Source organism: Fistularia commersonii, chromosome 14 (genome assembly GCF_037954325.1).
Source record: "Fistularia commersonii isolate RoL2024-O1a breed Wild chromosome 14, RoL_Fcom_v1.0, whole genome shotgun sequence".
NCBI classification, from domain to species: Eukaryota; Metazoa; Chordata; class Actinopteri; order Syngnathiformes; family Fistulariidae; genus Fistularia; species Fistularia commersonii.
Genome location: NC_141297.1, coordinates 14678311 through 14701107, shown reverse-complemented (window position 1 = coordinate 14701107; position 22797 = coordinate 14678311). Strand labels below are relative to the sequence as shown.

The 22797-nt window shown below is 39.0% G+C and overlaps 1 protein-coding gene across 3 annotated transcripts in view; it reads right to left on the bottom strand.

Annotated features, from left to right (window-relative positions):
* Positions 1–22797, bottom strand: part of plxnb1a (plexin b1a) — a 77324-nt gene that overhangs the window by 10947 nt on the left and 43580 nt on the right. Inside the window, exons 7-30 of one of the 3 annotated variants that reach the window (XM_086159942.1) lie at positions 18911–19039; positions 16706–16806; positions 16450–16582; positions 16146–16302; positions 15923–16031; positions 14455–14563; positions 13463–14227; positions 11739–11837; positions 10979–11101; positions 9677–9770; positions 9138–9307; positions 7359–7510; positions 6609–6714; positions 5067–5203; positions 4803–4976; positions 3053–3296; positions 2468–2710; positions 2209–2385; positions 1875–2023; positions 1660–1760; positions 1341–1558; positions 1064–1242; positions 909–975; positions 58–204 (exon numbers count right to left, since the gene is read on the bottom strand). In XM_086159942.1, the coding sequence (XP_086016068.1) occupies positions 58–204; positions 909–975; positions 1064–1242; positions 1341–1558; positions 1660–1760; positions 1875–2023; positions 2209–2385; positions 2468–2710; positions 3053–3296; positions 4803–4976; positions 5067–5203; positions 6609–6714; positions 7359–7510; positions 9138–9307; positions 9677–9770; positions 10979–11101; positions 11739–11837; positions 13463–14227; positions 14455–14563; positions 15923–16031; positions 16146–16302; positions 16450–16582; positions 16706–16806; positions 18911–19039 (4083 nt within the window). Of the gene's footprint in view, positions 1–57; positions 205–908; positions 976–1063; positions 1243–1340; positions 1559–1659; positions 1761–1874; positions 2024–2208; positions 2386–2467; positions 2711–3052; positions 3297–4802; positions 4977–5066; positions 5204–6608; positions 6715–7358; positions 7511–9137; positions 9308–9676; positions 9771–10978; positions 11102–11738; positions 11841–13462; positions 14228–14454; positions 14564–15922; positions 16032–16145; positions 16303–16449; positions 16583–16705; positions 16807–18910; positions 19040–22797 lie in introns of all 3 variants that reach the window. The other 2 variants (XM_086159943.1, XM_086159944.1) reach the window with 2 other exon arrangements.

The following is a 22797-nucleotide window of genomic DNA, read 5'->3' as shown; positions in this document are numbered from 1 at the left end:
TATCAATCTACGACTAAAATACAGGTGATATACAGGTGTATACAGGTGTGTGCTCACCAAAGTGCGGTACTCCACATCCTCCCGCAGCAGCCGGTTGTCATTCAGGGTGTATTTGGCTTTCCCTGTCACGGCGTCTACGGGTCCTTTGTCCACCTGGTGTTTAATCGCTCTGAACAGCATGTAAAAGGACTCCCCTGCTGATTCCTGGCCAGGAAAAAAGGATCATAGAAATAGGGTCAAAGATGTGTCCCATTCTTTATGTTCTCTCAGTCGCCACACAGATAATGTGATATGGATCCCCCCCAAAAATCACAATAGTAAAATCTGAAAGGACACCTGTCTGCTAGTTAGCTTTGCTTCTTAAATGGGAGCCAATAGGCAAACTGTCTCATAAGTAATGCCATTGCACAATTTGCCATTTTGAATACCAACCACGATCGCCCTGATCTCTCTTTTATTTTCACTAACTTAATACCTGTTACACGTTGTCTGTTCAGCACTGTCAACCAAAGCAAATTCCTTGTAGTTGCAAAATTACTTGGTGAATAAGGCAATTCTAATTCTGATCGTATCAGTAGCCTGACTCGACCAAAAAGCATATCTTTTTTTTGAACTTCTCACAACTATTTTGGGAATGGCATGTTGTTTATAATTGGATAATTCCAACCAACCTGCAAAAAATGTAGGTAAAACTCAATCTTTTATAATTTCAATGAAAGATATATTTAAGACTTGATAATGTGATATTATTTCTGTGTTCATTCATGTGCTGTGATTACAATAACTTGTTAAGCCTCTAGTTTTGGGAATATTTAAAGAACTGATTTATAACTTACTTACAGCTTTCTAAGAAAACAACATCTTTTAGTCATACTGATTTTATTTTAGTAATTTATGATATAAAATACCCGCAGGAAGGTGAAGAGGCAAATGGACATCCAGTTTGTCAAGAGCTTTTCCACGACTGACTCGGTTCTGCAGAAAAAGTAAACAAAATTGAATTAATCACGCACAATGTAATGAGAACAGGGAGATGTAATGAGAGCTCTAAATTCCCCCTGACCTCCTGAGCATCAGTTTGGGATTCTTGGCCACATACTGTTCCACCAGATCATTCAGAAGTGTCTTCAGTATGTCAGTGAAGTATTCCAGTTTACCATGCAGAGCGACCGTCAGCAGAGAGGCCACATAGGCCCGGTCTCTTGGAGAGAAGGTTCTCTGGACCTCCAGAGTATGAATAAACTAGAGGCACACCAAGCATTAAAAGATGTAAGTGAGGCAGATAATGTCTGTCGTTCAAAACATTTCTAAATTGGGGATATAAAACAATGTAGATCCACCTTGGTGAGGAAGAGTTTGCTGTTGAGCAAATTTGAAAGCTGAACCAGCCCTTGCTCCACCGTCTGCCTTCGGCTTTCTGGAACATCCAAATCCCGCCTCAGTGGCGACTCCTGGTGGCCTGGGAAGAATATACGCTCGGCATACGCCCTGTAATCCAGGAAGGGAATCCCTGAACCCACCAGATCACTGGACATGTCCATCATCTCAGTCATCAGATCTGAGGGTGATAAGAATGATACCCTGATTCTTTCGCTTCCTCTGAGATGTGACAGTGCAGATGATGATTTGAGGTTCATATCAGAGATGTTCAAGGGATACCTGTGAACTCCTTCTTGCAGCGATCTCGCACACTTGTCTCCAGGTTCTCCAGCTGGATCTGCACCTTCTTATAGTCCCGCATGGCCTGTTTGCTTTTTCTCCTGAGGAGACAGAGCAAATTCACACTTTTTCATTTCCTTGACCTCAAGGGGACCTTTATTACATCATTTTACTCCTTAATTCAAAACATTAGATTGAGCCCAGAGTGGATTTACCTGTATATCAGGACTATGATGAGAACAATGAGAGCTACAATGGAGGCTCCCACCCCAACTCCCACCTGGGCTTCCAGGGGAAACGTGGACAGGGCCTGGCTGTCGTACTGCACCCTCCCCAGGGAGAAGTTCAGGTTCCCCATTCTAACCTGAGAAGTTCAAGAATGCAACAAAAATGACTTGGGCTACAAAAGGAGGATTTTACTATCCTATGCAGAACAAGGATTTCATTTAATGTATAAGATCATCGCCTTGCCGGGTGGTGGTGAGGGGTCTACAAGAATGTATATATTTCACATGGAGGTGAAAATACTGTCCGGAATCCTCTACTCACTGTGAACTCAGGCAAAATGTCTAAGCCATCCTGCTTCTTGCTGGCAGATATCAAGGGTTGCTGGGCCGGAGGTTCGCAGTACAGATGGTTGTGCGTCAGAGTCTTTACCGAACACAATCCCTCTCCGATCCGAGCCTCCACCTCATGCTTGTAGATAGCCAGGTCCAGGTTCTCCCCCTGGAATTCAAAGGAAGTGGACAGCATGATGTGGATGTATTTATAAAAAAAACAACTTTATCATGTATTTCCAGTCTCTTACCTCCACTGAGATGATGCTTCCCGGTTTGTGGTGGTACGGTTTGCTGGGTTCGTTCTGATTCAGGGTGTACAGCTTGGGGTTCGGCTCATAGCTGAAGGCTTCATTACCCACGATGCCAAAGTCAAAATGTAGGCTGTCCAGCAGGAAAAGAACTTTGACCTTGGCTCTCCTGGTCTCTGGACCCACAGCAGGGGTCGGACACAGAATGAGGGAGGAACTGTTCACTGAGCATGTAGACTCATACTGCGGAGGAAAGACAAACGATCCAATGTTGGGTTGCTTGGTGGATAATCTAGGTGTAAAATTTCCGGACTATTGAGCGCAACTCAGTAGCCAATCGCTATCTTGGGCTTACTCCTGCGCACTAAAACCGTCAAAGTCGTTTTCTTTGAATGGACTCAGAATTTTCCGGTCATTTCATCGGTCCAATGTCACAAGGATAAATGTTTTAGCAGCGTGAAGCTTGTTAGCCCCCCCCCAAAAAATCCATATATTAGCCGCACTGTTGTTTAAGTGAAAAAAGTTGCGGCTTATCGTCCGGAAATTACGGTATATAATATAATACAATGTGAGAAGACAAGGTACCTGCTTGATGTGACAGAGAGATCCTCCTCGACATTCAGCCTCTGGGACGATCCTCCTCCCTCTCTTCCGTATATCTGTTTGGTCCCGTCCAGCATGAAGTCTACCTGGGTTCCTCCTTCGAGAGCTTCGTCTTTTCCTCTTTCTCCTTGGAGGCAGAGGATCAGGAGGACTGGCCGTGACCCGCATTTTTGGTTCTTGGACCACATCCAGGTTCTGACCAGATACTCTGATGATTCTGCCTCCGCTTCAGGGTAAACAATAGAAAACTTTAATTTCCATGATTTCATCACTTTAGTGTACACTGAGGGCACATTTATTGATCCTGTTGAAAATTGACACAGTAATAAACTTGGATGCCAGTCTTGAATCATTGTATGCAAATTTCATGGAAAAAAAGAGTTGCTAAAAGTGGATGTCAGGTATTTTTTTTTAAAATAGCATCACATAAAGAGTATTTAAGGTAAACACATAAACACCCTGATCGTGTCCTCTAAACAATAAGATTAGTTAATTATCCATTATGATATTATTCATCAGATATTTTGATAACTCCATTTAAATCCCCCAAAACGGAATATTCGCACCCTATTTGTGTGTTGGCTCAGATATTGGTTTGGAATTGTTAATGAGCTTTTAAAAGTTTGAGGCATAAAACTAGAGGCAAGACAAGGTAAAGTAATGAATGGAACAAAACCAAATAAAACAACGAAAAACAGATTGTGCTGCAGCCTCGTGTTCTCGAGAAACAGAAATGACATAATTCCATACTGCAATTATTTATTTCTATAAATCTTGCTTTTAAAGAGATAATAAGGCATATTAGTTATATCACTGGTCAAAAAACTTTCTGCCAGTTTCTACTTCTTGGTCAAGGCTAATCGACCCGATGAGTAGTGTGAGCTTTGAATAATTCAAAGGAAATCACCAACTCAAAAGGCTTGATTTACCAAATGTAAATAGTTGTCAATTTGTAACATTTGCTTTAATGAATGAAACAGTGGGAGTTTCTGTCTTTGTTTTGAAGATACTGCTGGAAGAAAATGCAAATATGTTAATTTAGCACACACAATGCATTATACTGACTATTTAAGTAATTACAGATATGTGACAGCATTGCGATAAAACCACAGTTGTAGAGAATGTGTTGATTAGCCATGACAATATTTTAGCAAGAGGAGACAAGAACAGGTGAAGGCATTTTTGAAAAGGCCAATTCTTTTGTTTGGAGCCACTACAGGGGAAATAAAATACAGCCCATATGGCCACTCCCACATATTTTATTTGAAGGTGTAAAATAATCGACATTTAGCCTCTGGGACGATCCAAAGACATATTTGGTCTTCATTTTATACACCATATTGCCATATTTGAATTCACCTGTTGTTCTTGTATTACAGAGCACTGACTGCCAAAACACAGTGTGGCATTAAGAAAAAAAAACAAATCCATGATTTAAATACCTCTGTTTCATGATGCTTTCTCCAGTTTGAGCAATTACTACAAATTAATTACTGCTAAACACACATCACTCAATTATACTTCTGTACCCGCTAGAATGAACGCGTTAATAACTATTGGTTGGGCCTGCTTTTTTGAGATCTAAATAAAGATCTTGCAATATTTCGGTCCAATTTTTTTTCTCCTGCCATAAGATCACAGTAATTTAATGCCTATTTAATAAATGGGCTCTTTATTTTCATTTAATATTAATAAACCTTTCATGAATTATTCTTTTCAGTTTGAACAGCACCTGAGAAAGCTTTTTGATGGAGCCGCCTTTGTGATGTTGGGGTTGGGCGTGTAATGATACACCACACCCTGTAGATGGCGCTCAGCCCCACCGAACCGCACTGTGATGCCGTGTTGCCCTGTTCTGTTGCTGCCTCGGGTAAGACAATGGATCTCATCCTCGTGGATGTTCAGCCTGAACACAAACAACACTCCAATCACCATTCTCTACGGCCCAGAAATACAGTAATTAACAGGAAGAAGTTGGTTGCTAAGCAACACTTACACCATACATGACACTCCTCCGATCAGGACACTGACTTCACTCGGGTGCCCCGTCCTCAGTCTCTGACCCCTGATGGTGAGAGAAGTGCCCCCTGCTTTCGGGCCTCTTACAGGGAAGATGCCAGTCAAAAAAGGATCCTGGTACAAAAGAATCAAGAGGAAAAACAAATGAATAAAATAACGGATAAGATGCAATAGGCCGAAGGACACTACGGAAAATCAATAATCGGATAACAAGCGGATGATTTAGTGGGAAGGTAAAGAACACAGGAGTATGATAGGGAAAACAAGAAGGTGGGTTCACACGGGGGAATGCACGGTTCTACAACCATTAATTTGCTTGTCACTTTGGCCAATTAATTAAGGCTGTTGTCCTTTTAGTGTAATGTAAATAAGGAGACCTGCTATTTTATTACTGTGCAAGGTTTCACTTAGCTGAGTGAAGTCTAATTAAAAAGGCCACATGGGAAATATAATTTCCTTAATTGGGTTAAATAAACTTGGACTATATAGACCTCATTATGCTCTATCCCTCCTATGTTTCCTTTCTGATTTTCTAGTCTTTGTTGTTCAGTTTTAGTTTTAATTATTTATTTTTGTTTTTTTTAAATAATGTTCATTAATTTGCTAGATTCATTTCTTACTTCTAATTTCTTCATTTATAATTAATTTCTTGTAACTCAGTCTCCATCATTTTCTTTTAATATTTTTTTCCCCTGTAAATTCCCCAATTTTTTTTTCCCCAAGTAAATTCTTCAAAAGAAACGCCCATCTTTTATGTTATTTTATGGCAATATGTTAATGGTCACATAATTCTTAACAACCTATCATGTTTATCTTGAATTTTCTTTAATTTGGGAAACATTTTAAACAATTCAAATAATTTTCAATCGCGACACAATATTCAAGGAGGGATTTTTCTTCCTTTTTTTTTCTCTCATCTTCCACGTGTTTATCATTAACACATTGGCAAACAGAAATCGGACCATGAATTTACAGTGTTTTCCAGAACACCAGGAAAACCTGGGACAATCACAAACCTATCCCTCTCTATCTTCCCATACAGGTTCCAGTTGTAGACCTTACTTCATTTTAAAAACAAACTTGGGCTTAATCCAAAAAAACAACATCCAAGAACTCATTAAAGGTCTGTCTGCTCCACACCCAAGTGTTTACTTGTAGATGTTATAGACAGACTAGAGGGGGGAGACACAGCAGGAATCAGTAGTGTAAGTGCCGGTGCAAGGGGCGTGAAAATACCCCAGAGATGTCTTTGTTTTTGAAGTCTTTGTTTGATCGCTCCTCTAAAGATGGCAGGCCTCCCATCAGGGTAATGCAGCAGATTCTGCTGCTATTCTGATGGCGTCACAAGTACTTTGAGTCCGAATATAATTGTACTTTTAAAGATAATCCTACAGTCAATTATATTCTGTTTTTATTTATTTTTTATTTTTATATATACTTATATGTTTATCTAATATGTTTCATGATTAAACTGAAAAGTGTTTTTTGAACTTATCTGCCTTTGTGTTGCTGAATTTACCTGAAAGCTGAAGATCTGAGCTGAAAGCCCAAGCTCCCCTCCCCGAACTTTAACTGAAGCCCGGCCACTTGTCTCTCCGCCGCTGCTTGTTGTCTCACATACTATCCTAAAATATATGAAATGCAAAAAAAAAACATGAGGTGAATCATCTTACTGTTTTTCGTTATAAATGTGTTACATAACATGCTTTGGTTTTTTTACCAACACTGAAAAAGAATACAGAACTTTATTCATACAGATAGACTTATGGGCTTTTATCACTTTAGTTTTAAATCTTCTAAATGTAGTGTATATGTAAGACCTTGATTGACCTACGGGAAGGAAAGGAAGGAAATATTTTTTGTGTAAATATTGTTAGGAATTTTGTAACCTATTTAGAAAACAAGAGAAAGTCTATAAAATAATGTTCATGTCTCTGGTATCAGAATATTAAAGCTGCTATTACACCAAACTACTACTAATTGACTTTTTTTATACTTTAAGAAGTTTCAAGACAGTTCGAGGGAAAGAAACTCCTGATATGTTTCTGTCTATCAGTGAGTCTTTACACCTCTACCTGTCATCATACTACCATTAATACAATAATAAATTAATAAATACCGTGTATTTCTTATTCTCCCCCCCTTTTTTACTGTTAATACGATTTCCTACTACTATTTATTATTGTTAGGTTTCACTTGAAACTCTGGCACAACAATTTCCTTTGGGATAAATAAAGTTGTTCTTATTCTTATTCTTATTAAGACTTGCCTTGAGGAGACTTCATATCGGCTGTGGATTACATTACAGGGAACCCCGGCCACTGTAACGTGGTCCTGAACATCTTCGGTTTTCTGACCCAGATTCGACCCTGAAATGGTGACAACCGTTCCTCCCTCGACGGGGCCAGAGACTGGGTCCAACTGAAACACACGGGAAAGAAGTATGAAATGCATTTAGTGATTGATTCATTGACAAAATCAAGTTATCATGACAGAAGGCTCAACACCTGGTGTCTGTTAGTGAGGTAATGACACTGTCAGCTCATGGATTCACTAGTTACAGTCTCAATCATTCAGAACATAATTATATGTAATATAATATAAAATATAATATTGAAGTATATTGTATAAAATGAACTTCATTTAAAAGGGCCATCAGAGTTTTTAATTCCTCTTCCTCCAATAGAAGGGAATATTCGAATCTTTGTACTTTTTAAGACCTTAAAACACTTTATAGCCTTAACTTTGACACTTTATATTTTATTTGTATTTCTTATTCTCCCTCCTTCCTGCTATTATCTATTATTGTTATGTTTTACTTGAAACTCTGGCACAACAATTTCCTTCGGGATAAATAAAGTTGTTCTTATTCTTATTCTTTAAAATCTAAAATAATATTGCTGGTACCTCTGAAGAATACAAATCCCCCAATCATGTCTCTGTTGCTTTCAAGTCAACAGACGAAAAGCACATGTTAGTATTTGAGACAATAACTTCTCTTCTTCTTCTTTATATAAAATTATATATAAGACTTTTTCAACAGCAAACAAAATATGAAAATGCTCTCAATAATTTGCCACAAACTTTAATTCCCAACACAAATGACTGCACGATTGTGTTCTGGTTGCCTGAAATTTAATACGCACAAAGTTGCTTCAAAATGTTTCTGCTTGAGTCAGAAGCAAAACAGTCCTTTGACCTACTGTAAGTATGCTGCATTATGTTTTCTTTTTTTTTCTTTTTGTTATTTCAGAAAACTGTAAAATAACTGAACTGAACAACAGCCAGTGGTCCTGGTGAGTTAGATGTTGTCAGTGTTCATACTGAAACCATGTCCAGCTGTCAAAATGAGATGGTAATAATATGTGTGTTTGTACCAAGATATTAAAGTTTCCAAAGATGAGGAAAGACATAAAAATTTTGCTAAATAAACTCAAAACTAGGTCATTCAGTATTTTCAGATTTTAAAACACCTTAAGTCTTATTTTGATGGTGCTCTGAAAATAAACAAGGAGAGATGTGCTGCTTTCATTACTTCTCTGGGCTAGAAAATACTCCATAACTGACATTACAAATCAACTATAGCATTTATGGTTGAGGGAAAACTATATAAAACAACTGATAATCATGGTAATGATGCTTTGGTCTCACATAGGATCCAGACGAACCTCTTCTTAAACCATCTGAAAACAAGTTTCCCTTCTTCGATATAATTGTTGTATTTTGAAACCAGCACTAGTTTAACCGTGTCTAACCAAAAAAAGGGTCTCTTTCATAGGACCCACACAGTACACTGAATGGGAGAAAAAAAATTACAAGAAGAATCCATGAGTCAGTAAAGATCATTGTTTGTGACAATTTCACGCTATTTCAAAATGTTTTGTGCCTGCACATACGAACAGCTGGACATACTGTAAACTCACTACAGACCTGCAGGTGGCTTAAACAGACCAGGGTTACAATAATGGCAGGGCATATACAAACATAAGCGGACTACAATTAAAAAAATAGGAAATTTCTGTCAAAAGACATTTTTCTGCAGACGTACAAAGTGAATGACGGGCGCAGGGCAGGTGTGCTTGATCTCGTTGGCGCAGGAGTCTCGGTACACACAGCGAGAGCTTGCAGTGCCGCCGCACCAAACGCAACCGTATTTGGGGTCGGCAGTGCGACATCTGCTGCAGTCGGACCTTCCCACTGAACAATTGAACAAAGTCACTGCGGCACAGGAAAGACGTTAAATCAGTGAGGTAGCTTGACATTTTCACTCACAAATACTAGATTTTGCCAAAGTAAAAACCTGATTTTTGAACATGATACTGACAGAGCAAACAGAATAAACAACTGTCAATATCTGAATCGAGTTGTTTATAGTCAAAGTCCTGACATTGACATCCATTCAACCAAATAAACACTTACTTAGTTCATATTGTCATCGACTACATTTGCAATTTTCCATATATGATCATATCGGCATTGATGGTAACATTAATAAATCTGTGCAAGGGAAATATCAGGTGATAAATTCTGCAGACAGAAACATTGGCCGAGCACTTCAGAAAATTTGACATGCTCCATGGTCCCCACCATAAAGATCTTCAGCGCTGTCAATGAGGAAGTGGTTTTTTCTTCTCACGTTAATCGTGGCCGGGTATTCCTCCATGGCGACAGAGTAGCCGAACTGAAACACATGAAGTAGAAGCAATATGTGTTATATGAGCTAAACTGACAAACAACCATGCACAAAGCACTTAAAGTGCATGAGAAATTATTTATTTCAGATTGATAATGACTAAAACACATCCAAACGCAAATGTAAGATCGGACAAATATGTTTTTCAAATTACAGGCCGCTGGTTTATTGATATAATATATGTTTGGGTGGAACCTCTCATTTTATATTTTTTATCTTAATTAGCACACATAATAAATGGGACCAGATGGGTGGAGTTTACTCCTCCGCAGTGAAGAGTAAAAGTCACATTGTTCTGTCCTTAAAAGCTCATTAATGCAGATATTTGTATGGTAGCTCACTTGAATTATGGCTAGTGAGCTCATACTGTTAATAAAGAGTAAAAAATAATAATAAAGTCCACTAAAATCTGACAGACATAACACTTCATTATAAGGAGAGGAATGAAAGTTAGTCGCAGCAAGACAAAGTATATGTGTGTGAATGAGAAGAACTCGGGTGGAACGGTGAGGCTACAGGGAATGGAGATCAAGAAGTTGGAGGATTTCAGATACTTGGGGTCAAAAGTCCAGAGCAGAAGAGAGTGTGGAAAAGAGGTGAAAAGATGTGTTGAAGCAGTTTGGAATGGGTGGAGAAAAATGTCAGGGGTTCTATGTGGTAGACGACTATCAGCCAGAATGAAAGGAAAGGTGTTCAAGACAGTGGTGAGACCAGCAATGTTGTATGGACTAGAAACTGTTACAATAATGAAAAGACAGGAGGCAGAACTAGAGGTCGCAGAGATGAAGATGCTCATGTTCTCTTTGGGAGTGACCAGGATGGATAGGATCAGGAATGAGTCTATCAGAGGGACGGCACATGTTCGATGTTTTGGAGAGAAGGTCAGAGAAGCCAGACTGAGATGGTTCGGTCATGTACAGAGGAGGGATAGAGAATATATTGGTAGACGGATGCTGGAATTGGAGCTGCCAGGCAAGAGGTCTCAAGGAAGAGCAAAGAGAAGATTTATGGACGTAGTGAGAGGAGACATGAAGGTAGTTGGTGTGAGAGGAGGAAACAGAGAATAGGGTTAGATGGAGAAGGTTGATTCCCCGTGGCGACCCCTGAAGGGAAAAGCCGAAGGAGAAGAAGAAGACAGCCCATTGGAGGATCCAGTTTATGATTAGAAAAAACTCTGAAATCTTTTCTTTTCTGACCTGATGGGGTTTGCAGGTGATCACAAAGACAGACCGCTTTTCAGTATCCACCTCCACAACAGCATCCACCACTACTGAATGATTCTCAATAATCAGCACACACTCGTAGTTGAACTCTTCATCCTGGAGGCACAAAACACACATGCAAAGATATTGCAAAAAAAACAAAACAAAGAAACAAAAAAAAAACATCATTATTACTTTTGTGCCAGTAGAAACTGGAACTGATTTAATGAATGTCTTTTCATTAAATGTCGTTAACAGCGGCTTATGATTCCTGGGCTCACGTTAAACTCTGGATGAATAATTCTTTCTTTATTTGTTGTGAGAAAACAAAAAAGAGAAAAATAAAACTGAGGCTTTGATTGCAACACTAAAGAACACTAAAAGAACACTAAAGAACATTGTGACAGGGGAAATCCGTCCAAACCAGGATGCGAATTACTGTGGTCTCAAGTGTTTAATGTGAGCTTTTAGATTCCACATTCCCAGACAGGTAGATTTGCTTTGTTGCAAAACTGCAAATTTTTTTCAAACTAATCCCAGGAACAACTTTTAACTCATATACTGTATATGCTTCCAGAAATCAGGAGCACATAGTTCATGTGTGTAGCTGTTTTGTGTTTTATAAAAGAGCCTGGTTAAGGTAAATAAGTTGCAAGTTCAGTGGCAGTGAATCATTTATATCTGCAAAAAACAGGAACCTGCTTTTTACTGTTGCTTTAAAGATCTAAATGGTCTTCACTTGTAGTTACATCACCTCAAATAGATCAAGATGCTGTCCCACCAGGGTGATCTTCCTTTCCACATTGACAGGTAGTAGAGAGGAATCCTGAAGTCTCTCCACACAGGGACATTCCTGCTAAGACAGCTTTGACTATTAGAAGATAAACACACAGGACGGTACCAGATAAAAAGAAAGATGACCAAAGTACCAATAATGGCCTATAGCAGCAGGCCAATCGAAGATCAAAATGACAAGATCTACTGCTCTGTGAATAGCTCATGAAATGGAAAACCACAAAACATCATTCTACACTTACATATTTGATGTTTGAACATCCTCTATAGCCTTTTATGAGCCACTGAATCATTTTAATAGTTTGCAACGGAGGCGCTTCAGTTTTTATGCTCTGTTAGACACATCAGCATCAGTCTCTGGTGCTTCTTTTTCTGGTTGTAGAGAACACAGTTTGTTGTATTACTGTGTACTTTTGACTTTTTGGTCTGCTTTTTATCCAAATAAAGGTCTGTAGCAGCTGCTTCTGCGTCAACACTCTTACTTCTATAGATACTGGGTATCATAGAAACAAAAGCCCTTCAGCAGGCCCATCATCTTGAAGTTAGCCACCTATGGCTGTAGCATTAAACTAAAATGTACAAACATATTTATGTGACTGGGGAAAATTGGGTATTTGAATTACTATTATTATTAATGATGATCCCATCTAGATGGGATACTAGTTGCACAGAGGGTAACAGTTGATAGATTAGGGCCGTGATACCCTGACTGATGTCAAACCCAGCAAAGCTGCTCATTACCACTCTTAATTTAGTGCTTTCAAAGGAGCACCTGGCTTTTTGAAATGGCCAAAAAATGCTTTGGTAATGGATGCTTGGGGTCAGGACCTTAATGCTGCCTCATGTTGCAGAGGAACGATGGAAAGACTGAGGTCAGAGCTCTTGACCAAACACATTTTTAGTCACCAACTCGTCTTGGGTTAAATAGATATTTTCAAGAACAACTGCACTTGATCTCATGATCAAAGCAGTGTATCAATTCATGGAATAGTACCAAGAGTCTAAACAAAACAAATAAATGAAAGAAATAAACAATATTTCATAAGTGAAACCACCTAAGAAATAACTGCGTCATCTTACAACAGCTTGTAACAGCAGAGAAGAATTTCCCCCCAAAAATTGACACTGCAAATATACTAAAAGACATCACAGCATAAATGACTCTAACTATGTTAAACACAGTAAGGGTGATTTTCTGAAAAACAGAAAGAGATATAGGACAATATCTAGAACTTGCAGGAAGAGTGGATGCTTTTAGGTTAGAGCCTTCAGTTTGATTTCCTTGTGACAAACTTTAAAATAACTTGCACATGCTATTCTTGATGTATGCTATTTACAGGAATGTCTCAGAAAATTAAAATATTGTAATAAAGTTCTTTATCTTCTATAATGCAATCAAAAAAACAAAAATGACTTTTTCATGATATTCTAATATTTTGAGATGTGATTTTTGATTTTTTTTTAAGATGTAAGCCATAATCTGCAATATTAAAATAATAAAAGGCTTGGAATATTTCAGTTGATTTGTAATGAATCCAGAATGTATGACATTTTTGTTTTTGTAATTGCATTACAGAAGATAAAGAACTTTATCACAATATTCTAATTTTCTGAGACAGTCCTGTATATGTAATTATGTAAGAAGATCTGTGTGACGGCAGTCTTCGTAGCTTCTGAACTCACCCGAGAGTAAGAGTCAGCAGAAGCATCAGATTGGATGTTTGCTGCAGATTCCGAACCGAGGTCAGACACTGTGTCAGGTGACTGCGTTTCGAGGAGTGAGTTTTTGGGAACCCGTGTTACAGATGAGGTTGAACGTAGTGTATCCCTGTCCAGATTGGGCTCAAGCTTCCCCCCTTCTTTAAACCATGGTTGGAAGTCTGACTCCTCAGAGTCTGACGGAAGTACGGCCTCCTTATTGCCTCTGACAGAAAAGTCTGTTAAAATCATCACACCGCTGGAAGTAGTTGAGGAGCCTCCAGAGGGCTCAACAAGCACGGGTATGACATGGTCGCGAGCACCGCTGGGTAGTGTAGTCTGAGAAGTATTGTCACGGGATTCTACATATTCGGCCTCTATCACCACAAACCCTTCTTTTGTAACAGCATTTCCCTCGGTTGCTCCCTGCACGTCAAAGTTGCTGTTGTCAGTGGTGCTGACATCAGTGTGTGGGGTGGCAGCCAGGCTGAGGATCCTGATGAAGGGAGAAGCCGTGGCAAAGGAGAGGGGTGGTATGGTTTGAGAATTCATGGCTGTGGGTGGTGTGACGGCAGCAGTAGCTCTAGGGGCGGCTGCTTCTGTGGGAGCAAATGTCTCTTTGGGTTGTGGCTGTGTTGCCGTTGTTGTTATCATGACCTTCGTTGTTGTAGCAGTTGGAACAGTAGGAAGTAGAGGAGTCTGTTTATTGGTGGTGGGTGGAATGATGGATGGCGTCGGGGTTGGTTTGAACTTGGAAATGGGAGTTATTTAAATAATGAAGCAGGAAGGAAAAAAACAGAAACAAAGGCAGGAAAAGATGAAAATTAGAACAAAACTAAAAAGTATGCGAATAAAGCAAGAGTAAACAAAAACAATGGTGTAAAAATGAGTGGCAAACGGTGTAAAACAAATATAGAAAATGGAAAATAATGACGAATACTGGTTTCCGGCTTGAACAGTTTAAATCAGTGACTTACATGTTGGTTGTAGATGGTGACTCCGTGGCTGCAGGTGTGTTTGGATGTGCATACGTGCTGATGAATACACCAGTTACACCCCCAGCGGCTGCTAACACAGCCCTGACATCTAGAGGACAACAGAGAAGGAAAAACACTTTAACAGACATTGATTAAAATAGGGGGCATTTATTTACTCTTTCCTCACATTTTCCAACATCTTTGACACAACCCACTTCTTTCTGTCAGACTATCTGTTTTATTTTGTAGTGGCTAATGATACACATCTTCTATTAAAGCTAGTCACTAAAACAGATACTTGCCAATAAAAAAACAGATACATGCCTGTGAATTGTTAAAATTAGACTGTGATAGAAATGGACATAGTGTGCTTGAAAATCACTGACATTTATTTGATTTTACTTCTTTTTTACCTTTTTTATTTTACTTCTCGAAAACTAGAAACTCAGTTTTTGATGTGCTCATTCTTGGGATATTCATTGATCTAGATACTGAAGGCTGCTGAAAACCAGCTGGTTAAGTCAAAAAAAAAAAAAAAAACATTGGTTGCAGCTGAAAACCTTCTTGAATAAAAGTGAAGAGAGTTCAATCAAACATGTCAAGAACAACTCTTCCTTTTCATGTAACATTTTAAATCCCCCAGGTTTCAGATTTATTGTACTGATAAAATTGCACTGGATAAAATGTTTATTATCGGGACCTTTAACTTCTCCTAGAACATCATCGCACAATTCATAATAATAAAAGTAGTCCGGCCCCAACGATATAAAGGCACAGACCTCAAAATCCATCATGCAGGAGAAAATTCAAAGTTATGTCGAAGAAAAATTACAACAAATGATGGGAACTCGGTTTCGGTCATATCATAGAAAAAAGGGCGAGACAGTATTTTGAAGAGTATTGAAGAAACAGATGGCCATCATTTCTGTGTCAAAAACATAGCTGTGGGTCAAAGATTGGAATTTGGCCACATTGTTTCGTGATTAACACAAGAAATGACACATAATGGCCTCGAATTTTTGACAGATTTTGCTTCCAATATGAGACCCTTGTTTTGAAATCTGGATGGATGAGAGGTAAAATTGCTAACACTTCAATTGGAGAGTATTAAGAAAAAGTTTTCTGTTCAAAAATGGAGAGTATTAAGAAAAAAATTTCCGTTCAAAAATGAGCTTTTTTCAAGGAAAAAAAGAACATCCGATTTAGCCAGTTCAGAAACACATACTGAGTCACAACTGTATATTTCAGCCTGGAAATGAAATGCACCTCCACATTAAAAGTATACATAATGGGACTTTTACTTGTGTTTCAACAGAACCGAATAAGAAAAAGCCTCTTGTATTAGACAGACATCTGTTTTTTACTGCTATTTGCACTGCACTTTGAGCATTGCTTGGTGAGTTTTTACAATATGTGTTGATGTGACATGATGAGTGAGAGTGTCTATGTCTGTATTTTCTATACTCACGGCCTTTGTCCAGACAGCTGCTGGACTAAGCTACAGTTGTAAAATGTGAACTCGGTCTCTGCTACTGTCACATTTAAGAAACGCAGGGATAGGATCACCATCACGAACTCTGCATTGGGAAAAAGGACTTTTAACTAAATAATTGCCACTCATTATAACAGCAACGATGATTCACTTATCAAAATAAGATCACTACAGCAATGAAAAAGGCTGTTATGCTTACCATCTCCATGTCTAATAGGAGGCAGACTACTGGCATCTGGGGTGGAGCATATCACCCCAGTGCTTATGAGCAAGGCAGGAGTTTCGGTGTCCTGAAAGAAGCAGGAGTACGCCTCTCCTTTGTCTAAACCCGGGAGGCCTTCCACTGACACTGTGATCTGAGGGAGAGGGAAACCATGAGAAACTGAGGAAAATATCAAACTCTCTAAAGCAAAAATCCAATCTGTCAGATAGATAGAATCAAGAAAGACAGGCACAAAGAAGAGCATTTAAGTGCATTACTGCCACTCTCCCCACAATATTACATCAGTTTTCTCCCCGCGGCTGATGTTGTAGAGGCTGAGGTGCTGGATACTGAGGCACTGCTGTGTTTTTTTGAAACTCCACAACCACTGGCCCTTAACAGACCCCCGCTGGCATTCCCACCGCTGACCACACCTAAAACACCACAGAGACAGGAGTGCAAAATAAATAAGCAAGAGACTACATGAAAGCATTCACCATTGCCTCATGTTTACCATGTTTTCTTTCTCCAAAACACACACAAGCACAATAACTCACCGTCCTTCTAGGACACACCAGCCACAATAAGGGTCTTTAGCAGCCAAACATGACTGACAGTCCACGAAGTCACTGCATTCTGCTACCGGTTGCTTCTCTACCTGAAAGGCATCGACAATTAAGGATGTGTTATAAGCGCAACTTGTTCCATCGAGGTCACCTTCACCATCTCGGCTGAGCCGGTGTTTGACTTTGATTCCAATTGATTTAATGTCTTTACGCAGGCTACATTTTCCAGTATCTCTGAGAATGAAAGTGATGACTGCTCAGCTCCCTCAATCAGCGTGACTGACACGCTTACACAACCGCATTAACGCTAAAGAAATCGGAGTCCTCCATTACGCATAAGCTATCATAACATACTATTAACTCCAATCAGAGTGCCTTATTGCAAACTTGTACCGCAAAGTTGTGGAAATACAAACTGGCTAGTGAGCTGAAAAACACCGCTGTACCATTATGTTTGTTTTTCTGCCAATTCCAGTATGGAGAACATGACTACTTCGAAACTATCCTTTAGTTCTGTGGAATTTATGACCCTGAATGTGACTGAATATTGGGGAGCCAGTTTGATACAGTGAAAATATTGGTAGACGGATGCTGGAATTGGAGCTGCCAGGCAGGAGGTCTCGAGGAAGACCAAAGAGAAGATTTATGAACATAGCGAGAGAGGATATGAAGGTAGTTGGTGTGAGAGCAGAGGATACGGAGAATAGGGTTAGATGGAGAGGGTTGATTTGCTGTGGTGACCCCTGAAGGGAAAAGCCCAAAGGACAAGAAGAAGAGGCAGTTTAATTAAAAAAAAACAGTCTCCATACTCCCATTTGACTTCCTTTACTCAGAACTGATTTACGATGGAAAATTTTACTCACAAAAGCACATAGAAAATAATGTTTTCAGCACACTGTTACACCTACTGAGCCTTCCATGGGTACGTCAGAGACTCGATCTTGGGTTTGACATTTTAGTGATGTTGTATATGCTTAACAATATAGTAATGATACGTAAATATAACATGGCAAACTCCTACAAGAAAACCATACCAAAACAAGGATATACAACACAAGAAAAGAAAACAATAAGAGACGAGTGAGGCCCACTGATTTTTGGTATTATAGTGTCCTGATACACCAGAGGCCCCAAAACTTTGCTCAAAGGCAGGATCTTAAATAATCATCTTTTTTTGCATAGCAACTATTTGATGCTGAGTCTAAAATTAAACTTCCTATTGCATAGAGTTTATTAATATGGTCTAGCAATGAAACTGAACAAACAAAAAAAATGAATTACAATGACTAGTTATACTACACAAACACATTTTGAAATTCTTAACTTGACAACTGGAAGCGGGTACAAAATAGTAGTTTTGAAAAAACAAGCAATTAAAAACTTGTCCCTGAATACAACTGTTGTTTTTGTTTTTTTCTGTCTCAGCTAATAGAAATTAAGTGTGCATGCAGAAAAAAAAAAAAAATTTCAAGCACAAAATTACACTGGATTTTCACAAACTTCTTTCATAATTGCATAAATCTTAATTTAGTTTGTGGCTCAGTCATACTTTAATTTCCAAAGCAAACTCTTTACTGGGCTATCTCCATTAAATAAAAAAATAAAATTAATAAAAACAAACAAACAAAAGAACAAATAAATAAATATGATGTGATGAGTTTAATTGATAGAAAGTCAGATAATCCATTCAATTTATAGGAGGATAGTTTGCCACGAGCATTGACCAGCCTCTCTGACTGCCCACACAGGCACTGTCGGGAGTGTGCTGAAACAATGGAGGCCACTTTTCCTAATCAATACCATTGTTGTGTCTGACCTCACACCTCCTGCCAACCGTTGTACCTCACACAGTCGGGTCAGTGACCTATGACCTCATGAGCCAACTGGCCCGCTGTTCTTTTTTCTGCTTTTGCCTCTTATTCTTTTGCCTTCTCGTTCTCCGGGAGGCACAGCTTGAGGGAGTATCAGGCCTGTAAATTTCTGACAACCGCTAAATTGTCTGGTGAAGAATGATGATCCATGTTCAGACTCATGTATGGAGGCATCTGGGTATGTTGTTGAATGGAGAAAGTCATTGAAAAGGCTCCAGCTGCTTATGCATCTGTTCATTCATTTCATGCATTAAATCAGAGAGCTCTCACTCAAACAATTATTTTTTCTTTTTCGATGTCCACAAAAGGTATTGGTTCTACTTACAGTTGTTTTGGTCATGATGTAGATGTGTGCTCCCTTCTGGTCCAGTAAAAGGTCACTGTTAATGGGAGAGTTGGGCTGTAAGGTGGAATTCGCATAAACTTCCACTTGGCCATCTTTGCCCAGATATACCTAGGAAAGAACACATGTAAAAGAGCAGAGACTTCAGGAAGTGCAGCAGATAAAATGAAAGGTGTGAGCACAAGTGTAAAACTATGATAAAATTTTTTATTTGAGTTTTCATCTTAAAGATCATAAATGTATTGAAAAAAATTGGAAGATATTAAATTAAAAATTACCTGGAAATTGCTTTGACAATGTAGTAATTATTATTCTTAATTAATCTTATTGATATTTCCCTAAAAATGCAGCCTCAGGGGGGCACGGGTCGGATAAATGCAGAGGGTTGCGTCAGGAGTGGCATCTGAGGTAAAACTTTTGCCGAAACCAAACATGCATATCGAGACCAGGTGGAAAGGTGGTAAAGCTTAGGGGCAGGCTTCAAGTTGTACATAGTACATAGACAGAAAGAGAAATGGAGTAGGAGTTATCTTGAAAGAGGAGTTTGTTAGGGATGTTCTGGAGGTGAGAAGAATGTCAGATAGACTTATGAGTCTGAAACTGGAAATTGAAGGTGTGATGCTCAATGTTGTTGGTGGCTATGCCCTGCAGGTGGGATGTTAGCTTGAGGAGAGGGAGAAGTTCTGGATGATCTAGATGAAATGATACAGAATATCCCCAGAGATGAGAAAGTGGTAATTGTTGCAGACTTCAATGGACATGCTGGTGCAGGCAATAGAGGGGATGAAAAAGGGATGGGCATATTTGGTATACAGGATAGGAGCACAGAGGGACAGATGGTGGTAGACTTTGCAAAAAGGATGGAAGTGGCAGTAGTGAACACTCTTTTCCAGAAAAGACAGGAACATAAGGTAACTTATAAGAGCGCAGGTAGGAGCAGGCAGGTAAACTACATCTTGTGTAGACAAGGTAATCAGAAAGAGATCAGTGACGAGTGTAGCCAGAGAGAGTATAGCCAGACAGCATAGAATGATGATTTGTAGGATGACTCTGGTGACAAGATAGATAAAGAGGACAAAGGCAGAGCAGAGGACAATGTGGACAAGGGAAGCTGAAAGGGAGGAGTGTTGTATGGTTTTCAGGGAGGAGTTGAGGAAGGCTCTTGGTGGTCAGGGAGAGCTTCCAGATGATTGGACAACTACTGCTAATGTTTTCAGGGAGACAGGTTAGTTAGTTACACTAAGTTAGTTACTTAGTGTATCATCTGGAAGGATAGTGGATAAGGAGACTTGGTGGTGGAATGAGGAGGTGCAGGAGTATATACAGAGAAAGCGGTCAGCAAAGAAGAAGTTGGACATTGAGGGAGCTGAAGAGAACAGACAGGAGTACAGGGTGATACGTGGTAGGATAAAGACAGAGGCAGCAAAGGCAAAACAAAGGGTGTATGATAACTTGTATGCTTGGCTGGACAGTAAGGAAGGAGAGAATGATCAATACAGGTTGGCAAACAGAGAGATAGATGGAAAGGGTGTACACCAGGTCCGGGTGATAAAGGACAGAGAGGACAATGTATTGACAGATGCTAGAATAATGATGGGAAGAAGGAAAGATGTCTTTGAAGAGCTGATGAATTTGGAAAATGAAAGAAAGGCAAGGGCAGAAGAGGTGACTATTGCAGAACACAAAGTAGCACCGATGAGCAAAATTGAAGTAAGGAAGGCATTGAAGAGGATGACGAGTGGAATGGCAGTTGGTCCTGATGATATACCTGTGGAGGTGTGGAAGAGTCTAGGAGAGGCAGCGGTAGAGTTTCTTGCTGGATTATTAGACATAATAATAGTGTGTTGTAATTTAAAATTTAAAATATTTACTTGGAAATTCTAAGTCAAATCTCATATTTAAATCCAAGGGTTTGAATTGACAACCTTAAAACACTTAAATACCATTGGAAGTACCAGCCTATGCCAGGTATATGCCAGGTTATTCTGTTCTTTTCTTTTTTTATGAATTTGATATTTGCGATGAATAGTTGCCTGCTTCAGAGTCATATACATAGAGAGGGAGACAATCTGATCACTGAGATCTTCCTTTTTTGCCATCGCCTACAGATGATGGCAATCATCCGCTATGCATCTATTTTTGCTGTCGCGGATTATATATACCTGTGATGAGAGGACAAAAATGAATGGCGGAAAAAAAGATCATCTTCAACTTGTACCTCAAAGAGAAATCAAATCTCACACTTTTGCAAAATTGCACCAGAAGTGGCCCTGAATGAGATTACCGCACGCTCAAATTGAATACGATGTACAGGAAGACACCTCTGACTTAAGTGATGCCCAGGCCTTCAAACTCTCATGTTACTTCATGTTAATGGGATTAGCAGAGGTTTTTTAATGCCTCTCCATCACGTGATGGCTGAGAACAGAATAGAGAATCTCCTGCCCCATTATGAGGATGCACTCAACACATAATGGCATGGGAAGCTGCGCTGTAATGCTTGGTGGTTTAGAAGTATTCATGCAATCTGTAATTTTCCATGCTTAGCGGAGAATCCAGACAGATGCTACATTGAGGAGTAAAGATAAAGTGTAGCAACATTATCTGTGCTGTAAGTGTGACAGACAAAAAGACATTGTTTTAGAAACTGTAAGTAATGATTTACACAAATTCCCTCCAGACAATAACCCTCCTTCACTTTAAAATAAAAGATGGCTCAATTTTGGGGGAAACATGCTTTTCGCCAAGAGTTAAATGAGACAATTGATTCTGCTGTATTCATTAAACATTAAGGCACAGAAAAAGTTTGCTTAGCATCGCACAAAATCTAAATGCAGGAAAAAAAGAGCTGAACTGTGTCTAAAGGTAAGCAATTTGCATTCAAGCAAAACTAACAGTCAATGAATAATTAACAACCTTTGTAAATTGCAAAATAAAAGCAAGTCATTCAACAGGATTTTTACAAAACAAACAATACATTTTGAGTGCAATTAGAAAAATGTTACTATAAACTGTAATATATATTCTCCAGCAAGGGGATGGTTGAGAGGAGTGCTGATAGACATTGTCAGGATGATTCAGACTCAACAAATTAGAGGGAAACTGACAGCTTGTCACAGTTCAGTGAATTCAAAGAAGTGTGACTGAAAAAGGTAAATTGCTGTCTTGAAAAACACAGTAGTGGGGCATCAAGGACGACTGGTAAACATTTCCTGTCTACTGAAGAGCACAACAGCTCACATCAGCTTGGATGCCATCATTATCTATAATCAATTACATGGAAAATTTTGGCACTTTCAGCCTCTATCATTGTATTCTGCATCTCTTGCACCAATTAGATTCATATCGTACTCGTGCATTCTAGACTTTGCTGTCTCAAAGGAAGAAATTGGACTACTGGGATACTGCAGCTTTTTTTGGGCAAACATTATTTACATTATTATATGATAAAAAAAAAGACCAAATAAAAGTGAAGATATAAATTGTTTGACTTTAAAAGTTTGCTTTTCAACAGTGTAGTTTCAGTTTAATTATTACAAAAAAAATGGAAAAAATATGAAGACAAGAAAAAAAATGAAATGTATAAACCTTGAGATTCTAAGTTGTGTTTGGCATCTTTGATTAGAAACAAAAATTCTTTGTCGGTGTTTATCCCCTTAAAATCACATTCTTGCATGTACCCCTTTAAAATTACTTCTTAGACAAAGAAAATCACTGCAGTAAATTGTCTAACACACACACACACACACACACACACACACACACACACACACACACACACACACACACACACAAATGCACACACACACACACCTCCAAATGTTTGAGAATTTTTTCCTGCTGTGATACTATAATCCAGATACAATAGC